The following is a 26,431-nucleotide window of genomic DNA, read 5'->3' on the forward strand; positions in this document are numbered from 1 at the left end:
ATTTTATAGTATAAACTTTGAGTGATGTGTGCCTATTCACCAACTTGGGAAAACTGGGCACTTGGAAACTTGTAATCTATTGCCTATCCAAGGATCAGCTGTGGTTGAGAAGCCAAAGAGAGATGACTTGGTTATACCCTGTCTTTTTATCCCCTCTTTGAAGCCACCTAGCTTCCTATGAAGAAAGGAGGTTTAGAGATAAGGGTGTCTGTGTGTGTGTGTGTGTGTGTGTGTGTGTGTGTGTGTGTGTGTATAAATAAATAGGGGACAGAGTTATTTTACAACTAGACTGGAAAAGCTCTGTCCTTATCTCTGGGGACATGAGGATGTCTAGTTTTTGAGTCTGGACCAAAATAAGGGCAGTGGGATTTATGATGTGCCATTTAAAGTCTGAAATCACCCTGGTGATCCCCAGGATCAGTTTTTTTAATGATGGTTCCCAATTGACCTAATAGATTAGGTAAGCCTGGTTGATTACACGACCACAGGGCCATAACTATCTTGGGAAATTCTCCTTTGAGCTTTCTCAAACTCAAGGTTCTTCATAAAGAACTTGGCAGTTGAAGCTGGAGAGAGTGGAGACAGAATGGTCTGTGTGTACAAATAAGGACCCTGGGGAGCTTAGGCATGGACTCTGTCTTGGACCCCCAGTGTCTGCATTCTCCTCTTCTTGCTGCACTCTATCCTTTGCTTTTAAATAAAAGTTTTATGTGAGTGTGCTCTGTGGGGTCTGGTGAGTCTTTTCAAATACATGAACTTGGGAAATCTTTGCAGCATGGTGTGTGCAAATGATACATACAAAAATTTATAAAATATTAAAATACTTTACATATTAAATGCACATAACATTAAATATAAGAATACATAAAATATTACATAAGTATATATAGCATACAATATAAAAATTCTGGTAGCCTATTTCACAGCTGTAGAGAAAGCTTGTGTGATGCTCTCAAGACACTTCACTTAACCTGTCTTCTTACCAAAGCAGGGGACCCAGTGTAAAACAGAGGAACTAAAACTCAAGTGATACTCCTTCCTCACAAACAGGAGGCCGTGTTATCCTATCTTTATGGAACTGACCCTCAAAGCAGGAATTTCAACCAATATAGAGGAAAAGTACACATATAGAAAATTCCCTCATGACAATTTTCTGTGGTCCCTGCTTCCACCTCCTTGAAGCAGCTTCCGGCCCTTGAGCAGAACTTCAAAGGTGGCATTTAGGGTCCAAGTAAAAAGCAATGAGGTAAGAGAGATTCTACCTACAGCATTGTATGTCAAATATTGGGCCTAAATAGCATGTTAAACTTTGTTTAAATATGACTACACAGAAATCTTAAAAGAAAGGACCTATGCTAAAAGCATTTGTGCACCTAGGCTCAAAAAGCAGCTCACCTACAAGGTGGGAAAAGTCTGTCTGTACATAAATATAGATATACACACATATACATACCTACACAGATATATATATGATATAGCAGGGAGGCATTTAACTTTTGGCAACACTAAATGATAAAAAAGAGATTTCTGATGGGAAAAAGGGTAACTTGAGAATTATTTTTCAGACATGGTGTCATTTGTATTAAATAGCTATAGAAAGTAATAAAAAATGTAAAACCTCTTTGAGCAATATGACTAGAAAAAGATTGACAGTTAGTAAATAGCTATTAGATGCTAAAAAAACACACAAAACCTCAGAAAGTATATCAGCCAAAAACCCCTTCAGAAGAGAAAAATCTATTTTAAGACAGCTCCCAGCTGAGAGACGAAATGCATTAAAAATGAGGAAGTTATGTCACAAGCAAGTTAAGTTTAATTAGCTCTGATAATTGGGATGACAAATTAAAAGGCAAACTATTAATTCTTGAAAAAGAAGGTGCATTATAAACAAATCTTTAAAAATGAACTTCCAAATTTCACCATATCTGTGATTGCATCAGGTTTAACACCAATCACAGGAAACCTCTGAGCTTAGCATTCTACTCTCTCAAGGCCAAGAAAGATTCATAAATATCTCTGGGTTAGACAGGAGCCACTGTTTTATGTACCACTATGAAAGCACAATGTCATTTAAACATCTTACTTTTTTGTCAATTAGAATTTTTGTTTAAAGCGGTCTTAAAGACTTTTTATATATCAGGGAGCATTTGCTGATTACATAAAAAAGGAAACTATAAGTCCAATAAATTAATTAATCTATTTCTGAAACATCCACCCATTTTGAGCCAGAATCTTTGGAATCACTTTGTGACATAGGGTGTAATGTCTGAGGTTTCCCACACAGGACAAGACTGAACCACTGAGAGAACTGATGATGGTGCAGCATGTTTTGCTTTTCTTTCTTTCTTTTCTTTTTCTTTCTTCTTTCTTTCTTTTTCTTTCTTTCTTTCTTTCTTTTTCTTTCTTTCTTTCTTCCTTCCTTCCTTCCTTCCTTTCTTCTTTCTTTCTTTCTTTTTCTTTCTTTCTTTCTTTTTCTTTCTCTTTCTTTCTTCTCTCTCTCTCTCTCTCTCTCTCTCTCTCNTCTCTCTCTCTCTCTCTCTCTCTCTCTCTCTCTCTCTCTCTCTCTCTCTCTCTCTCTCTTCTTTCTTCTTTCTTCCTTTTTCTTTTCTTTCTTCCTGCCTTCCTGCCTTCCTTCCTTTCCTTCCTTCTTTTTTTTTAATTTTTTTTAATTTAAGCTTATTGGGGGTGACAATTATTAGTAAAGTTACATAGGTTTCAGGTGTACACTTCTGAATAGAGTTTCTCTGCTGTTGTCATGGTTTTCTTCCAAGTTACTGACACTAGTTTTGTAAAATTTGATGCTGCCATATTCTTTATCTTACCAGGAGGTATATCAATGAAAGATTTCCAGGCAACCACCAGGGCTCTTATCCTCTACTCAAATGGTCCTGAAGTGGTTTGTTGACTGAAATGTCAAGAAGTTGTAGTTTTCCAGTCAAACCAATGCCTGCACATGCAAGCAAGGCAGCTTCATCATTACGGCCACAAGGCAGCACAGCTATAACAACATGTCATTGCTTAAAACATCCCAGTCTCAGAGATGAAAACATGTGAGTCTTAGAAGAGATGAAATACAGTATAGCAGACCAGGATAAAGTTCTCAGAGCTTTTTAAGAACAACTGTGCATTGGTAGGAAACTCAATATCCCTAGTTCCTCATCTTTCAGTGAAGGAATCAACGACTATATTTTAATTTTTGAGGTTGATCCATTTGTAAATAAAGCCCTAGGTTTGCTTTTAAAAATGTAAAAGTAACTACTAGTAATGAAACAAACTGGAAACTTAAGTGGAATAAACCTCAAATATTACAAAAAACACTCAGATTGGTTAAAAATACCAAACTAACATCAGATTTCTCAAAAAAGTTTTTACATAAAGGATGAGCCAAATTACACCTAAGAATAAAAACATGTAAATAACAATAGTACAGGTTTCATTTTCTAACCAAGTGTATGAAAACTACAAATGAAAAGTATGAATAAAAACCTTGATCACACTACCCTTGACTCAAAACAGAATAGCTAGATGATAATGATAATGCTATATTTTCATGTCTTTTGAGATTAACTTAAGCTGTACTTACTCCAAGAAATTTTTCTACTAACTATAAACATATTCATTAAAAAACAATAAATGCACTTCAAGTAGATAAGACTGATAAAGAACAAAACATAGTTTACATCATTACAATCTGCTCATTAACCTGTTTTAAAAAACCAGTAGAGAAACCATTCAAACACAAAATTTAAAATGAGAAAGAAAATATAGAACTATATTAACAGGAAATTAAAAGAATTATGAGAATGACTCATAAATTCCTATGCAAATAGATTAGAAAATCTGGATGGCTCATTTTTTAGCAAAATATAAATGACCCAGAGTGAACCAAGAAGAGAGGATGAAGAGGAAACAGGGAATGTTGTGTGGGAAAAAAACAAGTACTCCTCAAAAAAGTGCCAAGCCTAAGCAATTTTATTGGTGAGTTCTTTCAGAACTTTAGGGAACACATAAAGCTGACATTTTAAAAATCTCTCAGAGCACTGAGGCCAATGGGAGTTGGCTGCTTGAACCATATCACATCTGTATGAGATTGTTAGGGACATGGGTGGATAAATCCCAGCAGGGTTAAGTGCATTACAAGCAATGTCAGCAGGTTTCAGTTATCTTGGCAAAGACAGGATGGTGCTTGAAGCAAGTAAGGGCAGAAGTTCTGCAGGTCTGTTCCGGGATTTATTGTGAGTCTATCTGAGCAAAATATCACCTTCTCACTAAGTTCATATTTGAATTGAAAATTTATTGGTTTCACTTGCATTTCATTTGTAAATTTGTGTTGGTCTCCATGTAAAAAAGATAAAGCTTATACTTCATATTATGTTTGTATGTATTTAAATAACTGTCAAGTAGAAAAAAGGTCAACAGATCTGTGAGAATTTCTTTTTGTTCTTTTCAAGGAGGGCTATGTATTACTCAATTTCAGAAGGTCTGCTCTAGGCTTTAGAAAACAGCTCTTAATCCGTCGAGTTTGACTTTCTCTGCCTCTTCTTCTCCACGCTAGAATGGTACGTTTGTGGGGAAAATCGGGTCATAAGTAAAAGCGAAAGTTGCACAGGAGGCCCTAGGCTGTGATTTTTTGGGCCTGTTGGGCCTGTATAGGAGTAAAAGGAGGCTCTGCAGCTCCCAGGCAACAGGGCTTCCACAAAGGAAGTCAGAGGCAAAAAGCCTTAGTCATCAGCAGAGTGTGTGATTCCGCCCTGCGTGTCTCCTCTGCACATGGATCCTGAAAACCGATGGCACCAGGATGCAGCAGACCAGGGAGGGATTTGGGATCCTGGGCCTGAGCCATCTTTCCCTCTCTAACCAACAGCCACATCCTGCGTTCCCTCAAGCTTAGACACATTGCTGGATAGACCTTTGGTCCTGGGACCAATAACAGAACTGGAACCAGGTCACTGCAGGCCATACTTGTGGTCCAACCAAGCTATGAAGGGAACAGATTTAGTACATTAGTTGTAGGTCACAACTACTTAGAAGAGAATCTAAAAATAGGAAGGGACTTTAGAAATCATTTAGTCCAACTTCTATACCAAGGATGAAAGCTCTTCTAAAACATTCTGATGATATAATCTCTGCCTAAAAAATTCAGTGATAGAGAACTTACTGTTACTCTCTACTACTCTTCAGGAAGGCCTTTTCTACTGTTGAAAAGTATCATTTGTTAGGAAGAGTTTTTCTTATAAGGAAATAACCAGAACCCTGTGCCTTTCACTGCAGTTTGGTTCTTTAGAATAGGAAAGATGTACTACTTTTTCCACATGACAATCATTCTCTCCAGGTTATACGCTTGGCTGCAAGAGCATCTGAGATGATAGGATACGTATGGTTCCTTAGACCTCTCACCTTCCAGCTATTCTTCTTCTAAAACAGTAGTGCCCACAAAGTACTCCAGTGCACTCGTGTCAGAACTTAACCATTTTAGCTCTAGCACGCGCTTGCTTGCGCTCTCTTATTAACTGATAAGTTAACATAAGTAAGCCTTATTTTGGGCAACAAATGCTTTCTAAAAAGGAGGATGAAAAAAGTAATTGTCAATAAGAAAATCAAGCTTCATGAACTAGTAGAATCTGTTATTTAATGTAGGCAATAACTTTGCAAATAATATCGTAATTTTATCTGATTCATAAGACAAATGTTTTGTATGCTTTATTTCCTAAAAGTGAGGTCTTCCTATACCTGATTTTCCTTACCTTTAAAATTGCCATGATAATATAATCTTCCTGTTTTACAACTTTGATGGAGTGCCTGTGATAAGGTTAACAGTTTTGCTATTCTCCAAAGTCACGATCTATTGAGAGAGCAAGTTTTAAAAGTTGTTTGAGTTTCTGCCTCCTCCAGTTTTTGAAATTAGAAGTACTCCGCATCCCACCTCACATGACAGAGTGGCGACACAAGATATAGGTTTAATAATTATTTTATTTATAAATTTCCACCAACTCTTGCCAGTCACATTATTCTGCACATCACAGATGGATTACATAAGTTATTATCTTATGTTCACCTGTATGAAAATTAGGGGCAAGAGAAGAAATGACTCGATCACTCAAGAATACCACATTAAGGCTCACAATTAGTATACTACTCTGTAAACATACGGACCTATTAGCTAATGCCAACACTTGTCCTGTAACTATCCAGCGGCATGACCTTGGGCAAGTCACTTATGTTTTCTCATTTTTAAATTACCTATCACTTGATTTCTCCACCTCGGAGTCAATTGGCTGCATGCAAAAATACATTGAAAAATTCCATGCACTTAAAGTGTGAAATATTATCATTATAAAGTGCTTTATTTATTATTGGCCTTCTTCTTTTTAAAGTGATACTATTCATATTTCAGTAAAAGTCATTTGTTTGCAAAGTGACACTTTTATTTATTTATTTTTTATTATATATATATTTTTAGCTGAGCCATCCTGCCACCTGTTGGCAGCTCAACGGCAGCTCAGCTCAGGCCAGGAATCGAACCGCTGCTGCTCAGAGCTCACACTCTTGAGCAACTGAACCACTCGGCCGGCCCTCAAAGTGACCCTTTTAAAAAAGGAACACTTAGGCATTGGTCTTACTAAAAATCTGGTATGATTCAAAAGTCTGTATCTTAACTCTTAGGAACAGGATAAGCTATACAATTATTGTAAATTTTGTTTAATAGCTAATAAAAAAATGGCTTCTTCTTAGTTCTTCAAAATAAAATAATCCAAGAGAAATGAGGTTAATCTGAGGGGGAAAAAAACCCTACCATGGGTTAAATGATTTTAAATACAAGTGATAACTGCAGTGACTGGGAACCAACTTTCACCTAAATTGAAACTGATTTGTGTAGAAAAACATTGAAACATAATCACTAAAAATCAAATCCCCTTATGAATTTCTGAAAAGCAAAATTCTGAGATTTTGTTTCTGAAAAATTGCTTCTTCAGCAGAATATTTAGTAGAGATTACATTAACCTCAAATCAATGTTGTACCCAGATAGGATGGTCCTTCAAATTTTTTAGAGTCATGTTGCTTTTTAATTGGAAAATTTGTATCTTCAAGGCCTCAAAATTCAAGGGGCAACCGAGGTGATATTTATAATGAAAAGGGATGACTTTGGCACAGAGTAGAACGACATAATAATGAGTATCTGGCAAAATGATCTGTATTTGTATATTTATTGAGCACAGCTAACATGATTACTACAAAGTTTCTGGAACCTTGGATGACAGGGAAAATAATTTGTGAATATATCTTGTTGACTTATCAAGTACCGGGCCATTAATGCAGTCTCCTTACTATTACTCCTACATCAGTTCCTTAGACCTTTTTAGCCTTTGAGTACGCTAAGCCTTGGCTAGAACTGTTCAGAGAGTAGTTAGATATATGCTAAGAGTATTATGCTTTGGAAATGTTCTTCGTTCATCAAAGTGAACAGAGAAATATTACACATGCTGGAAATGTGAAAATAAGATTGTGAGGTCTGCCAACTATTTGGGTACCAATTAGAAAGTATCTTCATCTGACTCAATGGCACTCTTGGGTTTGGTAAGTCTTTCCAGTTCTTCTCCATCCTAAAAGGAAACATGAAATTACTATTAATTAAAACAAAACTAGAAATGTAAGCATAGCATTTTTAATGATTACCAAGGAGTAACCTTACTAACCATAGATTTTATTTCATTAAACTATAGATATAATCTAGTCAAATGAAATTAAACAAATACTTACATTCTGGGAAAGTTAATTTTAGATGTTTAATGACATGAAAAACTGAAATGCACCTCAGCACTTAAAAATGTCAGTTAACAACATGAGCAAAGTAAAGAGCACCCTCTGCTGGGTTTGAAGGGAAATGACTAAAAATCAGAGAAACACAAATTAGGCCTTGTTACCTAAATTGATATTCTTTTATCTAAAAAGTAGGGCAAGTAGTGTTATCAGACCACTGGAAAAGAATACAGGACTTTTGAATCTATACTCTGGCTGAGATCAGGGCATTTGGGACCCAAGCTTCTAATTTTTTCATCTTAAGAATCTGTTACATCACGACTTCAGAGGCATTATTACCAAGGGAAGCTCCACCATGAACGTTAACAAGAAACAGATGAATTTTCCCAAAGAATGAAATATTCATTGTGTAAAATACTTCATATTTTGCGAGTCCATAAAAATTTTAAATTTAAAGCTAGATAGAGGAATCTATTTCATCTTTTATTTATAACAAATACCAAACTCCTTGACTCTTCAAAAGATCATTATTAATTTGCTAATAACATGACTGACAGACCCTCCTAGAACAATAATAAACAACTGATGGAATAATACTTATGCAGATTAAGGACGTAAGTATTGCTTCCATAAAATATTTTTCTCGTGATATCCCTTTGAAAACCATCACCTTAGTGAGATAAACAATGCCTGCCCATCGGGCACCCTGTGGTTTATGAATAACTACAGGGAAAGTTTAAGAAGCCAGGCTTTAGACTTACATTTAATAAGACTTACTGATGTTGAAGATCAACTTTTCTTATGAATGAGGCTTATTTCCCCATCTACGGTGGAGTGGAAAGAGTAATGAACTAGGAGTCAGACCTCATGGGTTTAGTACCAGTTCTGTCACTTACTATCTGTAAACCGTCAGGCCTCTCTGAGTCCGTTTCCTTACTTGTAAAACTAGGGAGCCTGGACAAGCGAACCTGTGAGGCATCTTCCAGTTCAGTGACTCTAGAATGTTCTGATACAACAAGCGTATAATGTCCTTGAGGCTGTGATTTATACTTTCTCTGGAGCCCTGAAAGCATTACCAGGAACTCTTATGCACATAAGGAGCCCAATGAATGCTTGTTGAGTAATTTTTAAAAGTCACAAAGATCTGATACATCCTTTGATAAATTAGCAGTAATCTATTTCTTTTCTTGTATAACCATTCTTTAAATTGCAGAAGAACAAGCAAAAATCAGTATCCCTACAAACTTACCCCACTGGAGCGCTCCCAGAGACGGCCACTTAGATCTCGGGTCCTTTCTTGCCTGGGTATATATTCCAGATTTTTTGGCTTGCTGGCATTATATATAAATATGGAGAGAAGAACTGATGGGGCTTCTAAGAAGAACTCCAGGGAGGGCCTGAAGTCAAAGACCAGGACAGACACTGTTGTGATGATGACTGTGGTGACCTGGGCCATCAAGACATGGAACATGTTATCCAAGAACTTCAGAATAAAAGCCACTGAGAGGCCCTGCAATGCAGTTACAAAAATAAGGGCCACTGAAAACACATTGTGGCCATAAAAAAACCCGCAGTTCTTAATCTGATCACGGTTACTGCTCTGAAGGCCCAGAGTCAGCCCATTAAAAAGAATGCCAAAGAAATAGAGTTTGCTGTTCTGTATGAAGATGCTTTCAGTGAGCTGGTTCCCTTCCTTCAGTATCTTTTCGTTATAGATATTGGCCATTGAAGACGTAAAACACTGGGCTATAATAAGTACATGGCCCAAGCCAAGACGGATGTGGCTGAAAACCCTGGCTGTGGTGTTCCACTTAGCTTCAGAAAAAGTCCACTCCTTGGCTGTGCAATTGTCTTTTCTAGGGCACTGACTTCTGAAAAGCAGGCAGGAATTCGATGGGTTGAATAAGGCATCGTGATGAAATCCATGTCCTGCCAGGTTATGCTGTGAAGTTTCGGTCCCAGCAGTGAGGGACACGATAGACAAAAATAGAATCAGGAGGGAAGCCCACTGTATCCAGTTTAGATGCCTCCTATGCAAAGATGAAAAAAAGATTTTACCACTGGGTTTTTCCCCTTCCCATATCAACTGTTTCTACTGGAAACTCAGACACTTGAGTACTTGATTGAATAAACTGTGCCCAGTTTTTACTAGGATTCCCCACAATTCAATTTCAAAGGAAACCTGTTGGTGTCTCTGCTTCTTAAACTTGATACTTGCATTCACTTTTATAACTGCCCCTAAGGCCATTCAGTCATTTCTCCTCATTGTAAGTTTCCTTTTAGCCTATAGGTTTAACTAAGCCTCCTTTCCACCTCCATAGCTAATCTTTAACCTTTGAACAATTACTTTTTATCTCACTACAAAGAAAGTTACAGCAGAGATTCTCAACCTGGTTTCCATGAACCAGAATGTAATAAACTTCAGATATCTGTGAATCCTTGCAGTGTGTGCCAAATATTTATATAGGTGAATTCTCAGCCCTCCCTCCATCCCCAGGAGACTTCTCAAAGCTCTGTCAAATTTCAAACATGACCCAAAAAAGATTTAAAGAGGAAACTAGCTCCCAGATCCATGACCTAATCATAAAGTATTTTACAGCAAACTACTGTTTGATAAGGCAAAGGAAAAAAATATTTTAAGGTTTCATTTTACAGTCCTAACAATGCTTTATTTAATTATGTTGCCTAGCAACAAACTTGCGAGATATAGAAGACATGCATTATTATTATTCCATTTTGTAGAATCACAGTTCAACAGACATTTAATAAGCAGCTATTATGTGCTAAGCATGCTGGGGAGACAAAGACTTGATCTCCATTCCCATGGAATTTATACTTTAAAAGGGAGAGAGCCATGAAACTAAATGATGACAATATAACGTGTGACAAGTGATCCATGGAACATTGGGGTACCCTGAGGAACACTTGAGTCTACAAACAGAGTCAGGTATTGCTTCAAAGAAGAAATGACATGAGCTGAAAGGTGAAAAATAAACTGATGTTTGCCATGTGCCAAGTGAGTTGGTGATATATCCTGGTAGAGACTAGAGTCTATGCAAAGGCAGGAAGAATGTACAGTGTTGACTAAGGAAAGAGGAGTAGCTGACTCAAGATGGAGGAGACAGGGAGGCCTCTGGGGGGAACAACATCTTCAAGTTTGATGAAGAGAGGGACACCAGAGGGAAAGGAGGAGAGATTAACATAAATGGAGGCAGAAGTGTAAAGAAACAGGTAAGAACTCAAAGTCAGAAGAATTTTGGAGCATTTACTGAGCACCTACGATGGGTCAAGCAATTCCTATTCTAGGGGAGGAAACAGTGTTCTGAGAAGTTAACTGACTTCCCTAGGGTCATGAATTTATGAAAGAACAAGAAAGGGATCTGAGCCATGGTTTTGTATATCTTCCTTCGGGACCAATACACCTCTTATAGTAATTTGGAGTTTCCAAGGTGTGTGTGCGTGTGTGTATCATGTGTCTGATTTCACCAATGCTTCCATAGAGCTTCATACTACAAAACTGCTAAATATACAGACCAGCCTAGACAGCAGGACACCTGTGTACTCTATCATATGTCTTCTCATGTACCGTATTTCCCCATGTATAAGACGCACCCTTTTCCGAAAAATTTGGGTCTAAAAACTGGGTGCGTCTTTACAGGGGTTGTAGATTTTTTTACTTGCATTTCCTGCTATTTTTGCGCTCATACAACCACTGTATACGATGCACCCAGTTTTTAGACCCCAAATTTTTCAAAACAGGGTGCGTCTTATACATGGGAAAATACGGTATATACTCTCCAATAACTGGATCTAGTACTTAATGACGGGGCTAGCATAGCATAGCCCTATGCCGTGAGTCCAGACACTGTGAACTAGTCACATACATTTCTGAAGGTGCAGGGGTACAGGTTAAGTGGTAGAAAGCAAATTGAATGGAAACAGAAAAGAGATGAAAAATGGGTGTCCAATTTATAAAAATCATTATATAACCGTTATTGTATATCAAGATAAATGAGGCAATGATCGATAGTCCCTTTATAAGTTTTGAATTCTAACAGCCATAGATATTCCACTAATACTGACATTGAGAAAATCGAATCTAAGGAAACAAAGCTTTAAACTAGCTACACAGTAACTACTGCAAATAATTACTCATTCAAGGTAATGTTCTTGGGAAGGTAAAAATTATTAAGGATTAGGTTGAAAATAGATTTTCAGCAAAGAAAATAAAGCTTAATAAATTACGCTGTAAAGTCAGCTGAGGATTTGTGCTCTTACAAATGATGGCTGATTGTGCATGGAAGAGTTTGTTCCTCAGTTTAGTGGATGCCACAGTAGAAACTCACTTAACTGATCTTTCCACAGCCTCAGGAAACTATTCAGATTGATGCTCAGAACTGAACCCTTGCAGCTAGCAGGCTATTCTACCTGAGGCCCTCTGCTCCCAAGTGAACTGTTTGCTTAGTCTCTGTTCTGAAACATGTTTTTGACAGGTGACCTCATTATTGTAATATATTTTAACAATTATGTAAATGATAAATTAGGAATGAAAGAAAAGGATTGCTGTCATTATGAAAATTCACTGCTTTAGGAAAATTAGTTAAAAGCAAATCACTCACAAGATAAAAAATTGCCTTCTAATTAGGTATAGGTGAGCTCATTTATAGATTAGGGAACGGATAATAAAAATCTAGAACAATCTCCTTTAAAAGTACTTTTTAGGACTTGCTCCATTTTAAAGAAACTGAAAACCAAAAATCACAAATGAAGTGTAATGAATGTAGGCTTAAGCAAGCAAGAAGCCAAAGACCTCTAATCGGCAAACCCTACACATGCTCAAAGGAAAGGCCTTACTTAGCTTTTCATAAAAAAAATGGACATGTACGTATCTTAAGTTAAACTGTTTGAAGTACATTTTTAAAAAAGGATTCCCCACTTTGAGTTTTCCTAGTAACTCTACAATTAGGTCCAAATTGTGTCAGATAAGAGCATCTCTACCATATTTGGAGGTAGTAAACCAAAGCAGAGCATGAAAATAATTAAGTGGAAAGACTTACATAACTTTTCAAGAAATGGTATGTAACACCTTTCTTAGTAGCACATAGAGAGCGATTGGGGAAGATTAATAATGAGAAATTATAAAAAGATCTGTCAAGTGAATGAATGATTTTGGAGAAATGCTTGTACTACTGAGTGGCACTTTTCATTTTTCTGCTGACACCTGTCATGTTTCAAAATGTGTTTAATTTTTCCCCCACAGCTCCTCTTTGAAGAAATGAGGGAAACATATTCTTTAGGTGTAAATAAGTGCTGGTCTTAGTTATCTTTTACCCCCAAATCTCAATGTTCAGGTTGATTATTTTTTCCTAAAGCTTAAGCAAACAAGATTACACAGCTTTGCAAAGCTTTAAAAGCAAACCAACAGGCTTTGAGGCTTAACACCTGCCACCAGTTTCCACTTGGATACAGTGTCAATACTCCAAAGAACAGATCTATATATTCACATGGGATTTCTCTAGAAAAGACAATAAGGCATTTGGACGGTGATATTTTTCCTTTTCCTACTTTCCAATTCTCCCAAGTAATTCTTGCATTAGTCTCTGGACTTATTTTTTCCTACCTGTGTAGCTTTATAGTCTTTACTTATATGGGAAGGATATTTGATGGCTCTGCTATAATATAGTAAATGAAAAATGCGTTATTTATGGCAAACAAATTAAGAATATATGATAAAACTCAAGCTGCTACTCTTAGGACAAAATTTTATTGCCTACGGTGGAAGAAAAAGTAGATTAAATAGGGGAAAACTGACAACATACACCACTAACAACAAAAAGATAAAAACAGAACATAGTTGATTTGAAAATGTACTAATACATAATACTTAAAAGTCATTCTTATAAAAGATGTTATTAGATTAATCATATTTTGGCTCTACTATTTAGACTAGCTTCAGTGCTGATTTGTGAATCAGTGAAATTAAGCTCCACTCTGGGAGATCAGTCAGTGCTTGTAGAAATAATAAAAATGGAGTAGGTTTACTGTTTCTTTAATGTAAGTAACTTCCAAGGAGTCACAAAGGAAATACTAACCACAAAGCAAACATATGTCTAAGAATCAACATTATTGCTCTGAATATTAAGAGGTAAATATGTGAAAAATTATTTTGAACTTTAGTTCATAACAATGTTAATTATTATTAAAAGTAGTAATAAAATTAGTATTATAATTAATAGTATTTAAAGTTTACAGTATAGATTTGGATTTGGTTACACAAAGAATTAACTTTCTTAATACAAATTGTTAAATGCTTAAAAATGTAACAGGGTCTCCTTTGCCCAAGGTGGTGGTGCTCTCTGGTGGGGCAGATCATTTCAAGTTGGTCCCTTTGCCTCCAGCCTTGTCCTCTCCTGACACTGCTCCTATGTAGTCAAAGGGAGCCACCCAAATGCTGCAAAATGCGCAGTGGTTCTGGGCTCCAAGCAGAGACTCAGCACGGGGCAAATCTATTGATGAATGGGGCAATAACTGCATCTGCCTCATGGGTCAATGTGGGGTTAAGTCAAAACAGGGCAGAAAGGCCCTCAGTGCAGCTCTTGGCCCTTAGTGTTTTCTTGTCACTGCCTGGCCCAGAACCTCACTTTGCCTACAGAGCAGTTTAACCGGCCCTGGGTAGGTAGGACCTTTCCAAGTGCCCCCTCCATCTTGGTCTCAGAACCACAGCCTATGTTCTCGAGTCAAACTACTGGCCAATTTCAAGTCAGGCAATACATACTTTGTATCTTCTCTTTGGCAAATTCAGTTTTAAATTGACGTAATTTTGACATAATACACAATGACATAATATATACTATGTATTATATAATAACAAGTATAATACCATGTGTACTCATACACTGTCATTTCACAGGAAAAAAAATTTCACTTACAAAAATCATGTTTTTGAGACCTTTGCTCCCTTATCAAAATGGTGAACCTTTACCAAATGTCAGTGCCAACATTTTTCCTTTGTGGCAGTGCATCTCCAACTTTACCATAGGAATCAATATAAAAATATTATTGCTTATATATATTTTTTCAGAAGCCAACTTTTTATCCTACCAAGTAAGTGACTTTCATGCTGATTTTAGACTTCAAAACATTTTTGGAATAGCATTCTTTAACTTGCTAGTTGAATTATTGGGTTGTCGGAAAAGTCATGACGTATTTTTTTCTATGTTTTTCGTTGCAAAAATGCATCATGATATTTCCAACAACCCAATATTTTCACAATTCATAAATGAAATGAAAAACATGATTTGAAAGCAAATTTCGGTATATTCTAACATTTAAACTGAATGACACGTAGTGTGCATTTTTTTCCCCCATCTCTTAAATCAACCATTAAATTGAATGTTTCCTCTGGGTAAAAGAAAATCTTTTAAGAACTCCCTTTAATTTATGTACTGAAGGCATCATGGAGTCAATGAATATTTACTGAGTGCCTACGAGCAAGGCATTCATCTTTCTGTATATATAAATGATGAAAGAACACGGTATGACATAGCACATTTAGAAACAAGAAATTAAAAAGAGAACGTGAGCGTAAAATTAAAAAATAACAATCACAACAAATATAACAGGAAGTTGATTTTATTTGAATCACCACCATCATCATCATTAAGTAACAAATCGAATTGGAGTTAGAGCCCACATCACGTATCGCCTTAGGATATTCTGGCCTTTGCAGTACAGCACAGCCTATTTACTTACAAATGTTTATTTTATTCAAAGGCCTTCCTGAAGATAGGAAAGACTGGTGATCACATTTTGAAAAGTTTAAAAATCTATCATTTTTTATTACTTGTAATTTTGATCTATTCCTCATGCAAATCCTCTGCCAGTTAGACCTTAAATCATGTACTCATCTCAAGTAGTTTAATAAAGAATTTGCCACTCTTTATCATCTCCAAACTCCAAATAACAAATGTGTATTAATCTTAGGGACGTCTTGGTTCCCTGTTAGTGTACAGGGATTCTGTAAGAAAAAAAATACCTCATGAATTCTTTGTTGAAAATCTAGCCTTAAAAATTAAAATAATTATAATCCAGTCAATCATCTGTTGTTTTTTTTTTTTTTTTGAGATGCTAAGAAAAAACATTTGAAGCATGGAATCACAGAAGATTTAGATAGGCTAGTGGTGGAGCTACTTTCCAGATGGGGTAAGCAATTCGCGATACACAAAGCCAATTAGGAATAAAATCCTGGCCTTGGGATTTGGAGGGTTCGGGGCTCTGGGTATATCACCTGAAACAAGGCTGTGCCATTTTCAAGTACGATATATGCTTTCACAACAAGTTACTTACTTCAGCACTATCCTGAATAGAAGAGCTGTTGTTATAATGCTAAAATTTGAGAAGATAACAGCCATGGCCTAGAAAGAAAGAGAAGATACAGTTACAATCCAAATAAAGTACTGACCTCAGAAATCTCTCAGCTTGGTGGTTCACCTGACAGAAAAAGCTTTTTGGTCAAAAACCAGAGGGGTTATTAGGGCAGCTACTTCACTAGAGGATTAAATTCCATTTTTATTGCTTGTTAAATTTATGCAGATATGATCAAATTATTGTACAGCTTTCAAAATCTGTTGAAATTCAGCAAATGCCTGTGTAAATAATCTGTATGTGCAGATTTGGAAAATACTCTTATAAACTCTAAAAGTTTAGGTCTGAAATAACAGTTATCATGCTTATAAAGCATACTATTTTAAGCTCTCAAAGTGCTTCAGACTTTTAATACTGTTTCCATGAGTAGAGAGAAGGCAGGCTCTGTTAGGCCCATGTATACATTAAGATAATTGAGATAGAGGTTTTTAATCATCCTTGCTGTTGTAGGAATTGAATCAATTTTCCTGGTTGAACTGTAGTGACTCAACACCACTGATTCACTGCCAAACTCATAATTGACAGACCTTTGGATTTATTATTCACATTGTTCTAAACACTTAGAAATGTTAGCCAGATTTTATAGACGTTTGCTTTTGTGAATTCAGTCATATTTCACATATCAAAGTATTAATCTGAACATGTACACATTTTGACCTAGAAAGTATGAAATTTCATTATTGCTCTCCATGATTGAATCTGATCATTTTAGTAAGTTTTAAAAACAAAACCTACTGATTTAGTTAACCCTGCCATCCTCCTTGTTGTCACTTTAAGATGATTAAACCCCAAAGAGTATCAACAGTCTTATATAACCAGCACACATGGCTAATATGTGGCAGAATTAAAGAAATAAGAGCAAGTTCAATAACAATTAGCAAAAATTCCAACAATATGATGTTGTTTTTCTATTGAATTTTGATGGGAACCACCAGTTTAAGGTTTTCTCAGTGTCCTTCTCTATAGATGAATGCTTGTGAACCACTAGTTAGGAGAAGAGTAAGAGACATGAGGAAATAAGTGGCTGGTAAGTGGTAATCATGGCAGTGCAAACGCACCCGACCAAGCGGCCTGGCTGGCCTGATGCCTTCTGAAAGCTCTCTACATGCAATAGTACAGAATAAACAAAACACGAGAGCTCTTTGCCCCCAAACTTCCATGCATATCTATTTAATTTTTTCCAACTAGACTTGGGCACAGCAATACACAGAATATGCCACGTCATTTATTTTGTAATATCTGTGGTTGTACACAACCAGGAAGGAAAAGCAAAGCAATAAGTTAGAAGAAAAACAGGAAGCTACAATCTTGCTTTGGCACTGGGGATGCAGGAAACAGATGTAAATCTGGAGCTAGTCCTTTCGATACAAATAGAACACAACAAATATATACTTATTGAAGGTGAATGATTATGTCCTTGGGTACAGGAACTCTCAGATCTAAAAAGCGAAGTGGAAGCAAGAATTTAGGAAAGGACACATTTTAGATGGACTGAACACTTACTAATAACACCAATCACAGAGATGAAAAGAACTTCAGGTGATCACCTGGCCCAGGGTCGTGCCTTTGAGCTGGTATGGTAACATCATTCCATTTTACAGATGGGCAACTGACTCTTAGAGCACTTGGGGCTTGTAGTTACACAGTGTCTAAATTGTGCAGAAGAATCAAACTCCTGTTTTCTACTACAGTGCTCTATTGATCCCTCTTTTTCGTCCCACTTACAAACTGATTTGGCTATATTTAAGAAGAGTAAGTGCCAATAAAAATACTATTTATAATCAAAATGCCTGAATTCTTTAAAAAAACCTAAAACGCATTTTGGCAACAATGGCAATAGAAATTTTCACTTTATAAAATATTAGGGGAAAAGATACACGTGACTCAAAGTGAGTAATAGGTAAGAGCAGAAGCCCAAATTTTAATTCTGATTACTACTGGCTCTCTACACTGGCATGGAGGATGCCAAGAGAGATGAGCTATATTCCTAGTAGTAATATCAGCTATAGGTAGCATTTAGAATTGGAAGGATACAATCTCTACTCTTAAAGTACGTGTTGGTTAAATGATCAAACAGATAAAGAAAACCATACAAATAGAATCCATATAAAGTACATTAAAGCAGGTATAAGAAAGAGCAGTGCACTGAGTGTATAATTTCTGAGTCTGCTTGGAGGTCCAGGATGTTGAGATTAATAAGAGAGGCTGGTGACCTTAGGATAGCTCAGAAAATAGGCAGATTAAGGTTATACAAAGAGAGATGACTCCAGATTCACTATGGGAGTTGCCAGGAAGCACCTCCCACAAAATAGTCAGCATAGTTTAATTCACACAGCAATCTTTAACAGTGAGAGAATCTCGCAAGCACATTGGTAAGTCAGTACTGAGATGGATCTGGTTAAACCTCAGGAAGGCCAGTGAGGGCAAGGAGAAATGAACAGTGCTAAGGAAAATGATTAAAAAAAAAAAAAAAAAGATTAGCTCTGAAATTCATTTCCCTGTGTTTTCCCAATGCTATTTTCTTTGTCATATTTACTTACAGGCTGAAGATAGGAAAGGACATAGAAGACAATCAAATTATCCAGGAAATAAAGAAAGGCTGGAATGGACCACTTCATGAAATTAGAGAATTCCCTCCAGGAAGCACATTTCAAGTTTCTACTTTGATGATCTTCTAAAGAAAGAAATACAGCAATAAATAAATGATCTTGATGAGGATGCCCACATTTTTAGAGACAGTAAATTGTATTTGATTTCTGACACAATTCTTTAAAAGAGGCTTTAGGAACTTTCTTTCATAAGTGACTATTAGCCTTAAGAAATCAAAGACAACACAGGATTTCATTATCGTCTTTCTTCCACCCACCAATGTGCCTCTGGCAATCAGCAACACTTTAGGATTAGTGATTCTCCTACATCCTGATAACTTGAGATAGAAGTATCACTTAAGGCAACTCAGGATACACTTACGGTTTCTTAGTAATCTGAGAGCATAAAGCCAAGAAAAATATCAACAAATTAAAATAAGAAAAAAAATCAAATGTTCATACTGGGATATTATTCCTCCGGGGGAGGGAGGGATCAGGGAAGGGAAATGCTAGGTGAAAATTTAAATATAGGGCAGGAGAAAATTAACTTTTATTAATCCTAGTATGAGTTACTGTTTCATTTCCAGAGTTCCAAAAACTTAAGGTACTATAAAGGAAAGAACATAAAATAAAATGAAAAGATAGAAAACAATTTAAAGCTTAAGCTCTGTGAACAACACATGAATTTCATGAGATTAAGAAACGTAGTCCACTAACTGGCAACTTTGTGCACATTGAAACCCTACAGTATGAAAAGACATCTTCTTGGACAAGGCCTTTAATACTCTAAATTCTATGTTTATCTCATGTGGGAAGGCAGATCAAAGTAGCAGAGAAAGCTAAGGCTCAGTAATTAGGAAACTAACGTGGAGAATTAGTACATATTAAGAGCCACAAAAGGCTAAGTACTTTAGATCTGAGGAACGATTAGTATACTTATTTGATAGCTGATGACACTGGAGCTCAGAAAAGTTAAAAAAAATCTGCCCCAGAATATAGTCTCTGACTCCACAATGCACTATGCTGCCTCCCTTGAAGGAAACAGAGACTGCTTCGCAATATGCTAGATAGTAAGTCAGGCAGGAATAATTTTAAAAATCCTGTATTTGAATTAAAACTAACTCGCTGGGTGACCCATCACAGGAACAAGCCACGAGGTAGAGCAATGGACAGGAAACTAGGAAATGTGGGTTGAGTCCTCGCTCTGACCCCTCCTACCCAGCATTGCATAACACTTTCTCTGAGCCGTTTCTCCACCTGCAAAACATGGGATAGTCATACTTATGCTTGCATTTTGGCATCCTCATATACAAAATAAGTGGGCTAGACTAAATGATATAAAATGTTCCTGCCAGTTCTAAAATTTTTTGATTCTGTAATTTTTAACAAGTATATAGTGTTATTTCAAGACTCACCTTTTTTTATAACCCAGAATGACACAAGCACACAGAAAACTAGCTTCACCAGTTCTGAGCAGACATTCACAGTAGTTGGAAGATAATCATATTTGTTATCTGAAATGTAACAAATGTTTTTTAATTATCAATTTTGTTTCATATAATGCTTATATATAGTTAATAAGTTAGAGTTGTTTTTATACTTAAAAGCTGGATTTTAATACTGGTTATATCAAACTTCATCCAGTTGGCTTTGCTCTTTTGGATTTTATAATCAATTCACCTAACATATTATCCATCCCTACCTCATTCAGCATTTTATTATCCTTGAACTTGATAAATATGCCTCTCATGTTTTCATCCAAGTTGCTAATAAATATGTTGAGCTGGCTAAGGATATTGGGCAATTAAAGCTTTGTGGCATGGCATCAGAGAATGCTTTCTCAATTGACCACTAATTAAGACTAAGGGCCTGTCTCCTCAAACAGCTATAGTTTACCTAGCTGTTATTGCTCAGCTCAGTTCCTCCAGTGTGACTTGTTAGCCTCACTAAAATCAAGGTACACTCTGTGATATTCCTCTCAGAGTTTTCCTATCTGTTTCATATCATGGCACACAGAGATAACAATATTTGTTTGGCATTCTGGGGCAAATGGTACATTAGGCTAAAAAAGAAGGAAGCTATGTGAGGCAAGAGGCAACTGGTCCAGGGCTCTGGCTACCTCTAGGGCTAAGGGAAAATTCTCTGACACATCCAAAAACCCACTGATGAGTTAGGAAGCTATGCCCTAACTTAAAAGTCAATCTAATAAGGACGTGAGGTTTGTTTAGTATGCCTTGGTCTTAGCTGTTACCTCTGACTTTTCAAACATCTTACAAACAGCTTGCTCTATTAATTTTGCCAAACACAAACATAAATTTCATTAGGTCCTATTTTGAAGAATGTATTTTCTCCCTTTTTGGAAACATTTGCTTATTCCTCTTGGTCATCATATTAAAAACCCAAACTGGTCAAGTACAGAGGAAAAACTCCAATTCAACATTCTTTCTCCCCAGAACACCCCTTTTCCTCTCTTCTGTGGTTTCCCCTGACCTTGTCAACCTAAGCATAATGAATTCTTTATTTATCTCTGATCCTGTAGCACCACCTATAAATTTCTCTAACAGTACTTGCCACATTGTATTATAGTTACTTTTTATGTGTGTCTCACCACTAGAATGTAAACTCCTTATGGAAAGGGACCATGTTAGTCATCTTCATATACATGGCAGTTAACCATGTTCTGCACTTAGTAGGTAGGCACTTAATAAATGTTAACCTGAATTTAGTTACTTGTCTGTTAAACTTTTCCATCATTCAAAGCCTAGTTAAAACATCTCCTCCACTCTTTTCTGAGCTCAAAGCTAGACTGAAATCACACTCTATTATCCTCCAATAATACTTTGCATTGATCCCTATCATGATACACAAGCGTGAACATGCACACACAGGAATGGGTGGGGCTGGAATCTTGGATTACAATTCTCAAACTCTTGTCACTGCTCTTTAACTCATATTTTACTTTTATTTTTTCTTGTATTTTTCTCATGGTTAATCCCAAACTATGTCTAAGCATCATGTGGAATGTCTCTCCATTCACCTTCTGCCCACACTCACATACATTATCTACATTACATCTATCCTTACTGGTTTCCCTTTAGTCCCAAAGAAAGGGGCCATGACCCCACTATTCACCCATCCTGCCCTTTAAAATCTTCCCTTCTCTTCAGGGACTTTGCTCTTCTAATAAGTAATTCCTCTGGCTTCCGTATATCCTTTATCTTTCTAATAACTGGCTTCCTCCTGTTGGCTTATACATATGCTCACCTCTCCCATCAGAAAAACAAAATGCTATATAAGATCCTACCCCTCCAACGACAATACTTTCTCCTTGTCTTCCTAAAAGAGTGTGAACATTCATTATTTCCATTTTGCCTACTTTCTATTCAGGTCTTGTCCCCAAACGGTCTTGTTTCTGACTCCAGCACTCTACTCAACCTACCTACTCTCTGAGATTACCATTTATCTTCTAATTACTAATTCCAAAGGGCATGTTTTAGTCCTTATTATGATATTGCACTTCCCTCTCAGTCTTCAAACTGGTTCCTTCCCTCCTATGAGTCCTGTACACTTAGTTATAGCTAACAATTCCTTCTTAACATCCTTCTAAGAGTCATCATGCCTGTTCAAGGTTGGCATTCCTCCGAGTTCTGTCCTTGACTCTATTTCCTCGTTTTGCATGCTTACCCTGAATGTGCCTTCTGCTCCTAGGGTTTTAAATGTCAATTTATTATTAATGTCTCCAGATCTGTACTCTGGAACATTTAATGCTCACTGAATATATGCGTATAAGTAACTACTCCTATTTATTCATTTAATTGGCATTTCCTTCACATGTGTGATATGCTAGACACTGCAGAGTATTGCAATGAACACGTACGCACACAGCTCCTGGCCTCCTGGAAGGTGCATAGCTAAAACTGCAATCTCTCTGAACTCTGTCCAACCTGCTCTTCCCCCTAATAGTCTCCACATCAGCTGAGAACATCATTGATCCACTTAGTACTCCAAACCAGAAAACTTTGAGCTATCCAATATTTCATCTCCTTTAATCTCCACATTCAATATATTCTCCAAGTCCTGTCTTTTCTCTTGAATCTATCTTCTTTTCTGTTCCTGCCATATTTTGTGTGTATGCGCTCCCGTGCATAATGCGCACCCACGTTTTTGGCCCAAACTTTCAGGGGAAAAAAATCTTTCGTTTTAATTTCTAAATTCACCTTTTTACTTGAAAATTATTTTATTTAAAAAATTATTAAAATTTTATTTTACATTTAGGTACTTGTTTTTTTGTATTATAAAGGAATTTTACCATTTATTTTTTAACGTATTATGGTACAAGAAATTTTATGTAAGAAATAATTACAAAACACAAGAACAGATACAAGGTACAAGACATTTTATGTATACCAGTAACAAATTTACGATATTTATGCATCATATTGTAGAAGGCCAAGAATTCTTTGTCATGCAAGTTCATCGTAAGTTCAACAAAACCCATTATTGTATTCCAGGGTATTATTTTGCATACAGATATTGTTATTGATTTCTAGAGTTACACTTTTAACTCGCAAGCATAAAAAAAGAATTTTAAAAACATTTATATAGACATGGAATTAGTACTACCCATGCATAATGCACATCCTTATTTTTCCCTCACAAATTTGAGCAAAAAAGTGTGCATTATACACAGCAAAATACGATACTTCCAAAGCTTTAGTTAGTCTTCATCATCTGTGGCTTGGATTTGCAATAACTCCCTAACTGGCTACCCTGCTTCCTCATCCGCTTTAGTCCATCCTCCATCCAGCTGCCATTAAGAGTCTTTCTAATTTTACCCTCCTGTCTATCATCCTTCAAGTATTCCTTATCCTCCATCCAGGGGCAAGATAATGAAGTCCAGATCCTTAGCATGGCATATGAAGTCCTTAACTATTTGATCATTATTTCCCCCTCTGGCCAAACATTCCTTCCCCTTCTCCTCTCAGTCCTTAAGCTTTTTGCTCAGTAATTCTGAACTACATGTTCTCACAATCCATCCTACTTTTTTATGCATCTGTTCATTTTTGCCACTGTCTCTGTTTTTAATATGCCTGACCCCCTGTAGTCTTGTGGATCAACTGTCATCTTATCAGAGAAGTGTTCCTTTATCCCTTTGCACTGCACGTCATCCTGTCCCACAGAAACTATACCACTTTCTATTCTAAACTATCTGCATCTTTGGTATAGACTGCCTTTATTATATTGTATTTACATGCATGTCTCTCCTAATAAACTGGAGAACAAGGTCTTGTTCTTGAGAACAAGGTCTATGTCTTATGCACTTTTTATCCTGCTAATACTTAGCTTAGTGCCTGGCAGATAAATGTTAACTGAAGCAGAGACTTATATACACATCTGACTTCCCAAGCAGATCATTAAAGATCATGATGTCATAATTTTATGTGTCCTCAATAACTAGTGAAAAGTTCTCAATTCAGTTTTGTGGAATTGAACTGTTTAAATACAATTTCTTAAATTAAAAAATAGAACATTTCTTGAGCACATATTTATGAAATCTAATAATCTGTACTGTCCCATTGGTACAGTAATTAAGAGTGTAAGTACCTCACCACAAATGCCAAATATATTCTTCTGCATATTTCAAAATAAGTTATAATTATACATATTACTACAGGCCTAGAAATACCTGTTGATTAAAGCAACAGTTAGATGTTTTGATCTGTTCTGTAAAGGGTTAAGTCCTGTACTTCACTGACCCAAATTTCACTCAGCGTGAAAAATGTTTCTTGCTAAGGAATGGAAAGCCAAAGAATCAAATTTAAACATTTGTTATCGTTCACATGAAGCAGAATACTTGAAAGGGTATTATCCCCATATTATACACAAGGAAACCAAAGATAGGAGAGATAATGTGTGATTAGACATAACTGCTCCATACATATTCCAAGTCTTAACTTGTTGTCTTACAGCTACCTCCACGACCCCCCTCCCCGCACTAACCCCTGACCTAATGAGGTCCTGAGAAGTGTCTCCAAAAGCTGAGGCCCGATGGAATGGTATCGGTCATCTCCCTTTATTTGTATAGTACATGGCAGAATGGCACTGTCCAGGGGTTTGTGTAGGATGTATGAAGGCATAGTACATGTTGGAGCACAATGGAAGCTGGTTAATGGAAAACAGCCTTAAGGCACGTAACACACAGATCTTTGAGTAAATTAGTTTCACTTCCTTTGAAATGTTCTCAATAAAAGCCATACGAAGACCCGATTCGGGGCTCAGTCCTCTAGGCTGATGCCCCTTGGTCTCGTTCTTATCTGACTTTTGTCTCTTGTGCTCTTTTCAATCTGCGTCGCCCCTCTCGTGTCCCACTTGCCCTTGCCACGCAGGACGTGACATTAACTTACCTTCATTGGTTGAATATTTTACCAATAGGATGCGACTTGAGCTTAAAGCAATGAATATGGCCCCTAGCAAGAACGTATACATTGTTGACAAGGAGCATAACATGGGATGACCACAGCACTTGCTTTCCATTCCGCTGTTTTCTAATTGCCTTAAAGAGAAGGATAAATTCATGAGCAACCCTGCTGGCAGAGTAAGCATAATGTAACTACCATTGACTTGTGAAAAACACAATTTGTTTAAATGTCTGGTTTTGGCTATTATCAAAACCAAGAAAGTTAGTTGAGGAGTACAAGAGAAGCTACCGAGAAAGGAAATGAAAGAGTCAAAAATTGACAGGAGGGGGAACTGTAATGACAGAAAAGGCAAGGGCCAGATTAGAAGTGCCGCCAAAGGTATCAAGTGAGTCACACTTTGGGGCTGTGGAATTCTTCAGAAAAGCAATTCTTTAATTTTCATTCCTACTAGCCACTTTGCTCTACAAAAAAAGAGAATTTCAGATTTTTCTCTTCTCAGTCAAAGCTCTTCCCTATAAGGAGGGAGAAGAGCTGGCTTGGAAAGATCTCATTAGGCTACTAATTTATACTAAACTAGTGACAGAAGAGAACTTACAAATCAATGACTCTAAGGCCCTCTTTTGATACGCTGAGGAGGGCAGTAAACTCTAGGCCGGGTAAGTAACTTGCCCGCAACCTCCCGGTGTAGGGAGAATGCACAGGACCTGGGGGATTGGTGACAGGCTTGAAACGCAAATACCGACAGCGTCACTGGGCGTAAAGCACAGTCACTAAACAGAGATACCTCTCCCACACTAGGAGTGCAGGTCTCCCACTACCACCAGGGAAAGCCTTTCTGTCACACATGCGCAATACGGCTCTCGTCTGGCGCGCCCACCCCTCATACGCACGCGCAGTTTAGTCCACGGGGCGCGGTTACCTCAGTCACTCCGAAGGGCTTCTAGTGGAAGAGCGTACATCCTAGAGCTAAATCAGTAACTATTTAGCTCCGCAGCAGCAGCAGCAGCTTTTAGGGCTCATTGACGGGGAAGCTATGGGAAGGAAAGATAGGCGAAAAAGCCCTTGCCCCCGAGCCTCCCATTCCGAAACAAAAAACACAATAACGAACCGACTGAGAAACAGCGGACCTGGCACCCATTGCGCAGGCGCGCTCAGTGTTACGCTTCCGGAGGGCGGGGAGAAGCGGCCTGATCCCGCCCCAGCGCAGCCGTTCTCGCGTCACGTGTCGGGAGAGTCCTGTG

At 37.2% G+C, this 26,431-nt stretch overlaps 1 protein-coding gene across 5 annotated transcripts; it reads right to left on the reverse strand.

Annotated features, from left to right (window-relative positions):
- Positions 1–7,187: 7,187 nt before the first annotated feature.
- Positions 7,188–26,388, reverse strand: SLC35A5 (solute carrier family 35 member A5). Of its 5 annotated transcripts, none has more exons than XM_019652258.1 (7): positions 26,299–26,388; positions 25,176–25,324; positions 20,187–20,285; positions 18,724–18,857; positions 16,106–16,173; positions 9,009–9,789; positions 7,188–7,602 (listed from the first exon to the last, which is right to left on the reverse strand). In XM_019652258.1, the coding sequence occupies exons 2-7, from the start codon at positions 25,303–25,305 to the stop codon at positions 7,534–7,536; spliced, it is 1,281 nt and encodes a 426-aa protein (XP_019507803.1). In that variant the 5' UTR covers positions 25,306–25,324; positions 26,299–26,388; the 3' UTR covers positions 7,188–7,533. The 5 variants fall into 5 exon arrangements, with proteins under 5 accessions (XP_019507803.1, XP_019507801.1, XP_019507800.1 ...); XM_019652256.1 differs by having other exon boundaries at positions 26,110–26,335; XM_019652255.1 differs by lacking the exon at positions 26,299–26,388 and adding an exon at positions 25,975–26,021 and having other exon boundaries at positions 18,724–18,854.
- Positions 26,389–26,431: the final 43 nt, after the last annotated feature.

This window comes from Hipposideros armiger, unplaced genomic scaffold (assembly GCF_001890085.2).
Source record: "Hipposideros armiger isolate ML-2016 unplaced genomic scaffold, ASM189008v1 scaffold_176, whole genome shotgun sequence".
NCBI lineage: Eukaryota > Metazoa > Chordata > Mammalia > Chiroptera > Hipposideridae > Hipposideros > Hipposideros armiger.

Bases quoted from the DNA above. Each gene is read 5' to 3' on its own strand.
- SLC35A5 (XM_019652258.1), bottom strand. From the start codon at position 25,305: ATGGAAAGCAAGTGCTGTGGTCATCCCATGTTATGCTCCTTGTCAACA. The intron at 20,286-25,175 runs GTAAGTTAATGT...GTTACATTTCAG, and splicing joins AAAATATTCAACCAATGAAG to ATAACAAATATGATTATCTT. The intron at 7,603-9,008 runs GTAAGTTTGTAG...GTTTCCTTTTAG, and splicing joins TCTGGGAGCGCTCCAGTGGG to GATGGAGAAGAACTGGAAAG.